Genomic DNA, 10,448 nt, shown 5'->3' on the forward strand with positions numbered 1-10,448 from the left:
AGAAGTCACTGGGCTGTTTGTACTTTTTGACCATCCCACTGCTGAATGTATAACCCAAAGAGGTCAATAACAAGGGGGAAATTCCTTTATATAATAAAATATTCAGTGTCAAAAAAAAGGAAATAAAATGGATGCCTATTGAGTGAAATTGACTCAAAAGATCATGGTTCAGGGGTATAAATTGAGTATTATCTTGTTAGAAGAAATGATTAATACAAGAAATTGAAAGAAATGTGGGCAGACCCACATGGAGTGATGCAGTGAATCGGGCAGAACCAAGGATACAACATACACAGGACAGAAATGTAAATAATATAATGAAAAAGCAGAACTCTGATGAATTATAATGAACATTTTTTGGCCTTAGAGAAGTGATACACAAGAAGACTTCTTTCTCTCAGTCAAGAGGGGGTGACTTTGGATGTGGAATGAAGTAAATGCTGTCCATGGTTGTGTTAGGTGGTTTGCTTAAATGTTTTTCTTCATACAGACAAGGGTTCAATATGGGAAGGAGTAAAGTTGAGGAGAAAAGGCAATACAAATACAAAAGGCAACCATAAAACTTTTAAAAATAGTGAAAACAAACAAACAAACCCCCAAACAACCTGGAAAAAGTGAGGAGATTGTAAGAGTCATGAACTAGCTTTTACTTTGATAAATTGACCCAAAGTTGATAGATGGGGATAAAGACAAACGCATCTCAAATTACACCCTCACCACCTGGAGAGTTCCTTCATCTCAAGGTTAATAGTAGTTATAAACACATTAAGTTTCCTTGTTTTCTCCCCAAGAAGATCAACCTCAGGGTCACTCTCAGAACTTGGGCCAGGAGATGCATTTAGCCTTTGATCAAGACTGGTTAAAATGATCAACAGATCTCAGCATTCCCTCCCCACATTCATTCCAAAAGAAATCAATATGAGCTGGTTCCAAATGGTATTCTATATCCTCATGTACAAGACTATGAAACCACTAGGGTGGTGTTGGAGAAAGGAGCTTGCTATTTTCTCTCTCTACACGTATTAACATTATGATGGACTAAAAAAAAATCCCAGCCACTTCAAGAGTTAAAAGGCTGCCTTTTATTGAATTGTCACACTAGTTCTAAATACAGGCTGTATAGGCATTGTAAGCTTATTACCTTTAGGTGGAAAATATGACTTGCTTTCAGCTTTGTGAGGCCAGTCCACCACAAGAGGTCCAAACCTACGAAAGCTGGCAGTAATCTCATCTACAAAAACAAATAAGGAGATTTAGGAGGGGGAAAGGGAAATCTTCAAAATTGCCAAGCAGCAAAATAGAGAACCCTGCTTTTTAAAAAAATGTCCTAAGGGTTGTTTCTTAAAGCCACTTAACAAGAAGAGCTGAAAGTTATAAAATTGCACTAAATCAGTATATTCTTAATTCACTTAAAAGCATGAAAACTCAGTTTCTCACTTTTGTATTACAGATTTCCCTTATTGCACCATACAGGATAGGCACACAGAATTTGGTCTTGAGGAAAACAAGCTAAAAAAAATAAGAGCTTTTTAAAATTTTATTTTCAGAAAAGAGCAAAGGTTCATGGAATATGAAAGTGTGTAGTTCTTAAGTCATTCTGAAATAGAAAATCATCACATTCTAGTTCTACAGATTTTTTTTTCTTTTTTGGTGTATTTTGCCAGTAGACAATGTGTCTCCCTAACAGGTACATGGAATAACAGTGTTAAGACAAACAAATAAACTGGTTACAGCCCATGTTTATACACTCTCATCCTCAATAAAACAATTTTTTTAAATCCTAGTAAATTGGATGGACCCTTTTTTTGACTCATGGCAGAAGATTAACAAAATCTATTACAATGGCTTTAGTCAGGTTTGAAATTAACAGCTCTTTCAGTAACAAATGAAAAATCTCTATGGGGGTGGGTAGGTGGGTGGGAGACAAACAAGCCAACTCTGTGAGAAGAATTGAGATTAATTTTTAAACCAGGAAGAGGACTTTATAATTAAAGGCTCCAGCTCTACACTGCTTAATAAGTTCAAAGACCATTATTAGCATCATAACGCCTTCTAGTCCAATTCTTACCCACCAAGTGAATCCCCTTTAACATTCTTAAGAAATAATCATGCATCCTCTGCCAGAACATGTAGAATGTTGAGTGGTGATGAGGAACTCATGACTAACAAGGAAGCCAAGTTACCATGATAACGTTCCAAACTAATTTTCTTTCTTCCTAATGAAAAATTAAATTCTATTTTTCTAGAAATATTTAAGGGTTGCCAAAAGAATTAATTTCTAAGATTTTCTTAAGTAAATTATAGGCCAACTAGAACTGACCTTGACACACACTTTCTTTTAAGTGACTTCTGATATTTTACTATTTTTCTATTTTTAAACTCTGAATTTTAAGCAAAAGTGAAAGTTTTCGCTTAGGACTATTAGTTACCCAAATATTTATCATAATATATTAATTCATGATAAAATTTTCAAGTTTTAAACAACCAATTACCCTAATTATTGCTTTCACCCTTATAAGTAGGTCATGTTTACATCTAGGTGATAGGGACTGGACCTGTGCTTTCTTTGGTATAGGGAACTCCCAGAAGAGGAAACTCCCTACTCTAATGCAGGTCAATACCAATTTAGTCTTAGTTGCCTACAACACTAAGAGGTTAAGTGATTTGCCCAAGGTCACATAGCCATAATGTGTCAGAGGCAAAACTTGAACACAGGTCTTTCTGACTCCTCCTCTATAATACCATGCTGTGTAGGGAATACATAGGTCATGCTTACATATAAGTGTATAAAGGATTATATATACATATATAAACACATGTTTACATATACACAAAGTTAAATGTGTCTAAGTGTAACAGATGAAGTTTTGGTTAAAGCCTTGGAAATTATCAGCATACTCAAATTTATAATTAAGGTACAAAAACTCTGAATGATGTAGGATCCCTTCCCTGCCTACCACTGAGGCTCTGGAAAGCAAGTCTATAAGAAGGCCTTTTGCCTTTCTGAGTCCCTATGAAGGACGTGTACACGGGAAGAATACACATATTGATCTTACTGCTTTACACATTACCACTCTCCATTTTGACCTTTCCAAAAATGATAAGCCAATACCCTACTAGGCAGACCATAGAATAGGCCATTAGCTACAATGGGCATGGTCTGTTTTTTCAATCAATCAACAAGCATTTATGAATCACCTATGTACCAGGCACTCTGCCAAGAATGAAACAACTCTTGCTCTCAAAGTACTAACATTAAATACAGAGACAAATCTTTTTTAAACATGTTAATTAATACACACACACACACACACACACACAGTACCTTCATCGATGTCAGGAGGGAGGCCCCCAACAAACACCTTTCTAGAATAGCGTTCCACTCTTTCACCATTCTGACAGCGAGTTGGAGAGCTCAGGCCTGATGATAAGGACTGGTCACCATGACTATCCTCTAGAAAGGCATCTTCAAAGGGAAAGAGAGAAGACCGACCTGAAACAAATTGGGGAGTTTCTACAGTTAAATATTTTTCCTGGAAAGTAAGTGTTTAATTAGGAGCCCAATTACAGTGTTAAAAACAAAACAAAACCAAAAAACAAATTCTTGTTTCTAGATTTCTTCACAGTAAGTAGTCTACAGGACCTTTATATAGTTAACCACTCAGTACCCAAAAATGTCCAATGTCTTTATTTGTTTACATAAACACAGGGACGGCTATCTCTCTAAGGGTAGGGGAAAAGTCCAAACTTTTCAAGGGCTGCATTTAATAACATGTTTGTATTTACTTCTCTTTACATAAAACCCTCTTTCCTATCCCCAATCCTATTGGTTTCAAGAAAATTTTTTTTTCCTCCAAATAATTTCCACACTAGAAGGTGGAGTCCTAAATCTTTTATGGTTTATTCAATTAAATTCCATTTGCTGTACTAAATGAAGGAGGATCCATTTGTTGCCCAAGTCTCTTGAGTCTCCTTACCGAGCTATTCCAAGGCTCTGCTCTAAGAGAAACTACCTCACTGTGCTGCTTGCTACAGCGAATATTGATAGCAGAGAAAACTAAGCTCTGGCTCAAATGGTCCCCAGCAGGGATGGATGAGAGTAGTATTAATAACTAACTAAAAGAGTTCTCTCCCAGTCCCACTTGAGGACTATTAAGTAAGTGCAAAGAAAGTGTGAAATATGGAAATCAGTATTGGAGGAAAGAGAACTTTTTTTTTTTTTTGCTTTTTTGGAGGGCAATTGGGGTTAAGTGACTTGCTGAAGGTCTGAGTTAGTGTCTGAAACCAGATTTGAAGTCAGGTCCTCCTGACTTCAGGGTCGGTGCTCTATTCACTGCACCACCTAGCCACCCCAAGGAGAATAAACTTTTGAAGAGGGCTGATAACATTTTAACCCTGAGAACTCTTCCTGTCCCATACCCTGCCACGTTTTTTGTGCTTGAATCCTAAAATGACAAAGTACACGAACAGTTGCAAACACTTTATGTCATTATAACTCAAATTTGGGGGGAGTTTTTTAGTCACATAGTGAATGACAATTTATCTGCCGCTGGGGGATGTTATTTTCCAAATGAAAGTGAGGACAAGAACTCTCTCCCCATTTTTATTTTAATCACTTTTGATGGAAACCTAAAATGTCTTTTCTACCAGACTGCCTCCTTAAGCAGAGTTTATTGGGCTAAACCTTTTCTTGAAGATTTTATTCAGTGCATTACTATGAGCATCCATTCTTATATTCAAGACATTTCTGCATCTTCCCTCTCTACTCCAGGCTGCCAGTGAATCCCTAGAGAGCCTGCCAGAAGTAGTTGGCTCCTAGCAGGGTTGAGAAAACAGATAACTACTTTGAGAATTGCAAAAGTCATTAAAGTTCTACCCACAAATGTAAAAGTCTGATTTAATGTAAGAATTCAGGGACACTCATTCCCCTCACGTTCTACAGTTTTCTTCCTTTTATTTCCAGGGAATTTCATGTATTAGTCCTAGGGGTTGATGTTACCAGAAATATGACCCCTAGATAAGTGGGGTATAATGGTATCACTATGCTAAGACAATTAGGTTTATTCAAAATTCCAGCATGGTGATAGGCAGACCTGAAGACCAGTTCTTGGCTGCAAAATCTGTAGCTATTCAAGGTCTTTGATTTTTGTATTAGTCAATAAACACTTATTAAGCTCTTAGTATGTTCTAGGTATTGTGCTAAGTGCTGTGTAATTTATCTAAAGTGAATATATTACTTTATCACAACTCATTCTATAAGGTACACAGGAACTAATGTGTCAGTTAAAAGTGATGGTAATTTTCACATTCACTGACAATGCATATTTTCCAATACAGATATTTCCAACCCTTAAATTAGAGCAGCTTCCTTCAGAGGCTTCCTGCCCTGTCCCGTTCCTGCCCTCCCCCCACCTCCCGCCAATTTGTTTATAAAACGAATATAACTGTAATCTAGCAATAAGCATTTATTAAGCAACTACTATAAACCAGGCACTGGGCTAAGTAAGTCTGCTAATGAAAACAATACAGACAACACCATAGGCCTGATGCTATAAAATCTCGAATTTACCCCAAACATTAACTCTAATGCTTCATTGTGGCAGGGAAATGACCCTTGGTTTTGAGGGATATGCCAGCGAAAAATAAGTCCTGGCAGGTCCATGGCTTACTAGGGTGAGCCAAAAGAATTCAAGCCTGAGGACAGACTATGCCTACTGTCCAAGGTCCAGTTTGGTTACTTATATCTATGTACAAAGGCTCATCACCAGAAGTTGGGCTACTAGGTTAAGCATTTTTTCTTTCTTTCTTTTTGATATGACAACCCATGAAAGGCACAAAACTTTTACACATAAACATACTCTTTTAAGGCAAATATATTTCCTTTAGGTTTTTGTAGCATTTTGATCTCATAGTACCCACCTATTTACAAAATCTTAAGTTTCCATCAAGTTAAAAATATGATTTCCTATAGTGTAAAACTGGGGAAAGTGAAGATCTCACTATAGCTATAATTTCTAGACAAAGAAGTTGCTGTTAAAGCTTTCCAAAACCTCTGCCATAAAAATAAGCCAAGTATTATAATAGCTTTGTAAGTATATACATATATGTACTAAGTATGTATGCATGAGTGTATACACATACATATACACTCTTTATTATGAAATCTCTTCTTTTCCTTGCTCCTCTTCTTCTTCCTCCCACCCTGAGAGATCTACAGCACTGTATATTCTAAGAGAAAAGACAATACAATAATGTTTTCCTCTTTGGTCTATTTTACACAAATTAACCCCAGACAGTGCAGTTCTGCACTTCAATAGCTATAGAGAGAGGCATGGAATCTAAATTTTCTTCTTTTATTTAAATTTTTTTTAACAAAATCATTACTGGTTTATCCATACATACATACTTCTGTTCAATCCCTGAATTATATAGAGGCAGTGAATAGGTGGTATTAAGAAATTCTACTAAATTTTAAAAAATAAGAATTTTTCCTAGCCCTGCTTTTCTGGAGAGCCATAAAACAAAAAGAAAGACCAAAAACCCTCAGTAAAGTGTCTGACTGTGTGCGACTTGTATTTTGAGAAAAGCTAGAAGGAAGCGGGAGAAGGGGCACAATTATCATGTAACAGCCAATTTTGAGCAGAGTTCAAAGAAGGTCAGCTCAGCCCAAGGTCCTCAAAGAAGTTCTCTCCCCCCTGCCCACCCCACCACCTGCCAGTACCTGTTCAGCCCACCCTGTACCAGGATTTTGTTAAAGGGAAGAATATTCAATGGAGAAGCACCAGGGAGCTAAGTTAGTTAATGGTAGGTAGCCATGACAAAATTAACCAGGATTTCAAACCCTGCCTACATCCCAGTGGATAAAGGAATTCCAACCTATGTGCCTTACCCAAAATTAAATTACCTAAATTACAATCAAAGAAAATTTTAGAGCCAAAAGGAACATTAGAGATTATTTATAACTGTTTATTGTAGATCCTTATAAAAAGCTTGCATATGAATATTCTTTTTTTTTTTTTTTGCTTTTTGGAGGAGGGAAGGCAGGGCAATTGGGGTTAAGTGACTTGCCCAAGGTCACATGGCTAGTAAGTGTTAAGTGTTTGAACTCAGGTCCTCCTGACTCCAGGGCTGATGCTCTATTCACTGCACCACCTAGCCGCCCCCTTATGAATATTCTTAAGGAGACTGAACAGATAGTTCCTTCTACCTTTAATATCCTATCATTCTCTAAAATTCCAATTCCCGTATTATGAAATAGAAAGTAGAGAATATACTCCTGGACACCTACTTTACCATTTACTATTTCTTCACTTAAGTGGTCTATGCTTTTAATGTCTGTTTTCAGTTTCTAATCAAATGCATTTGATTCAGTAAATGGATAAGTGAACAATGACTTTAGAAAAAAAATTAAATACATCTATTAAAAGGAGTAATATATTAAAAGTTTTACTAAGCACTACAATGTACTGAACTGAACTGTCCTTTGCATTGCATCCTTCTCTACTGAATACAGAGGAGAAGCTGTATTCAAAGCACAGGGGGCACATTGGGGCTTGCTCAGTTGCTTAGGCCTTTCCCTTGTTGTCCCACACCAAACTCTTTCATCATTTTCAGAGCAGTCTGTGGCCACTTCGGGCCCAGTTCCTCCCCTTTGGCTCTTTCTCTCAGGGCAGCAAGAAGCACCTAAGCTTCACCTCTCACTCTAAGGCTTTAGATTTAGATTTAGATTTACAAACTGCATTGTTCAAATGGACCCAGGAAGAAAGTGTACTGTTCCCCACCAGAAAGGGAAATTGAGATGGAGAGAGATGATGTCCCTTGCCCAGGGTCCTAGAGAAAGTATGTAGCAGTGCTGGCATTCAAAAGCTTGGTGTCACTTCAGTCCAAGGCCAGTGAGCTTTGTGTTACATCATGTTCCCTTTCCCAAGTACAAGGTAAAGAACAGGGAACATCACAGTGATCACTGGGAGGTTGTGGCGAAGTTTAAGCAGCCTTGTGCCATGTATACCTCAACACTTCAAAAGATTCCTGTTTTCATTTGTGAGGGTACTCCCTTTACTGATGAAAATGGTGACCCCAGCCCCTCCCAAACTATCTTCCTTGATTTCTGTGGACAAAAAAGAATCATCCCATGGTAAAGAAAAGTCAATCCCGTAGCTAAACTTCTGGGGGGGGGGGGTGATAAGATTCTCTAAACAAGGCTGTCAGATGCATTGCCAAGCCCATGCTTGAAGTCATTCCGGATGGCAAGACTAACCAGGGCTTCTACTCCACTAGTGCCATAAGTATAGCTTTCAGAAGCTCAAGGTCACCTTCATACTAGACACCAAAGTATGGTTTTAGCTGAGGTATCAAGTGCACGGTTTATCAGAGTTGGATCTAGTGGAGGTAGAATGGAGTTTTCCCCCAGGCCAACCATATCTGAGGAGAGAATAACATATGCCCTGGGATTCTGCCACCTTCCCCCTCTTCTTGGTTCCCAGGGAAAATTCAGTTCAGTGGGGTAGTGTGGTGAAAAAGAAAGCACACGTTGTAAGGTGAAAAAAAAAAAATTTTATATATATATATATAATTTGTATGAGAAGTACACTGCCTTCCCATTTCCTGGTGATTTGATATGTTAGTACCAATAGCCTTTTCTTTCAATGTTTGGGGAATTGTCTTTCAGTCTGGATTCATGTAGTGATAATTTCTGCTGTAGAGCAGGCCTAGCTGATGTCTGATTTCTGAACACCACCATCACTGTCCACTAAATTTGCCTTGACACAAGAATTCCCAGCTACAGTTCTGTGATGTACTTTAAAAACTCATCTGGGAGAGAAACTAAAATTCCTCTAAGGTCCAGTCAGCACAAACCACATTTTCTGTCTTTTTTTGTCTTCTCTCTCACTTAGCCCAGACAACAGCAGCCCCATTTCCTCCTCAAATAGTTCAATGTAAGCCTTCTTAAAGTCTGCTCTTCCATTTCTTTCCCATCATGCTCTACTGATACATGAAGGGGACAGCCAGCAACTTATCTGACCAGCCACATATTTTCAACCCGGGGTATGTTACAGCCATTTAATTCTTCTTGCCCACTGGCTTACTCCTCACACTTGGTTTTGTTCATTCCTTTCTACTACAACTATTTTTCCCACTTAAGGAGCAGCACAGGCAGGTTTGAGTATAAAATATCAGGTACAGGGGCAGCCAGGTAGCACAGCGAGTAAGAGCACCAGCTCCAGTGTCAGGATGACCTGGAGATCGAATCCCGGGCTCAGACACTTAGCACCCACCCAGAAACACCTGGCCAACTTGAGCAAGTTACTTAACCCCAATTGCTTAGGGGCGGCCAGGTGGTTCAGCGAGTAAGAGTACCGGCTCCAGTGTCAGGATGACCTGGGGATCAAATCTGGGCTCAGATTGTGCTGATACTCAGCACCACACCCAGAAATAACTGGCCGTGTAACCTTGAGAAAGTTACTTAACCCCGATCGCTTAAAAAATTATATATATCAGGTACAAAAAATGAGTAGCATGTATGTGATATGAGGCCAAGGCAAAAGTAGCAATCAGTAAGACCAGAAGAAGAAAAGAATTTACACCTAAGGGATGGGTCAGAGTCTTCAGTTTCCCTGTCTTCAACCCTAATCCTAGGTAAAAGACATATTATATGTAAAGCACACTTGTACTTAATTCATGTACCTTCTAACTTACCTGCCAATAAGCTCAACAAGGAATCTCCTCCTTTGCTCAGTAGTTCTTCACCAGAACCATGGACTTCCAACTTGAAGAATGTCACCTTCTCTCCCCCCAACATCTACCTTTACCAAGCATTTGACTTCACTGTCAACTCAGTACCCCTTTCCTATCTCCAAAAACACGGACTTTTCTATTACCCTTCAATTGTCTCTAAGACAACTTTGTCTGAATAAAGTTTTGCCAAATTAAACTATATATGTCAAGCCAAGTCAGATAAAGATGATAACTCAGGGGTGGAGAACCTGTGGTCTTGAGGCCACTTGTGACCTCCTAGGTTGTTGGGTGTGGCCTTTTGACTAAGTTCAAGTTTTATAGAACAAATCCTTTTATTAGGGGGGGTTTCTTTTGTGAAGTTTGGATTCAGTCAGTGGGTCAAATCTGAGGACCTAGAGGGCTACATGTGGCCTTGAAACCTCAAGTTCCCATCCCTGATTTTCCCACTGCTAGAAGATAGCACCCCTACTCTTTGGAAAACTAAAGCCAAACTGGGAATAAACAGTTAATCTTCTCTAACTTTGGGCTGTGCAACAAATGATTCAAAGCTGTAAGCTTCTGAAGTCACAAAATCCCAACCCTCTAGTTTTTTAATTCATGAAACTGAGGCCCATAGTAGGGAAAAGACTAGTTTCTCATTAGGAAAGGGAGAGGGAGAGGGAAAGGGAGAGAGAGAGGAAGAGAGAGAGAGAAAGAGAGAGAGAGAGAGAGAG

At 38.7% G+C, this 10,448-nt stretch overlaps 1 protein-coding gene across 5 annotated transcripts in view; it reads right to left on the reverse strand.

Moving 5' to 3' along the window:
* The window catches only part of CPEB3 (cytoplasmic polyadenylation element binding protein 3), a 184,166-nt gene that overhangs the window by 80,800 nt on the left and 92,918 nt on the right, over positions 1-10,448 (reverse strand). For all 5 annotated transcript variants that reach the window (XM_069099228.1, XM_069099227.1, XM_069099226.1 and 2 more), the window contains 2 exons: positions 3,326-3,493; positions 1,142-1,231 (listed from right to left, as the gene is read on the reverse strand). In XM_069099228.1, coding sequence (XP_068955329.1) covers positions 1,142-1,231; positions 3,326-3,493 — 258 coding nt within the window. The remainder of the gene's footprint in view (positions 1-1,141; positions 1,232-3,325; positions 3,494-10,448) is intronic.

This window comes from Petaurus breviceps, unplaced genomic scaffold (genome assembly GCF_028583685.1).
Source record: "Petaurus breviceps papuanus isolate PSGF00001 unplaced genomic scaffold, PetGlider_PUasm1.0 37, whole genome shotgun sequence".
Classification (NCBI taxonomy): Eukaryota; Metazoa; Chordata; class Mammalia; order Diprotodontia; family Petauridae; genus Petaurus; species Petaurus breviceps.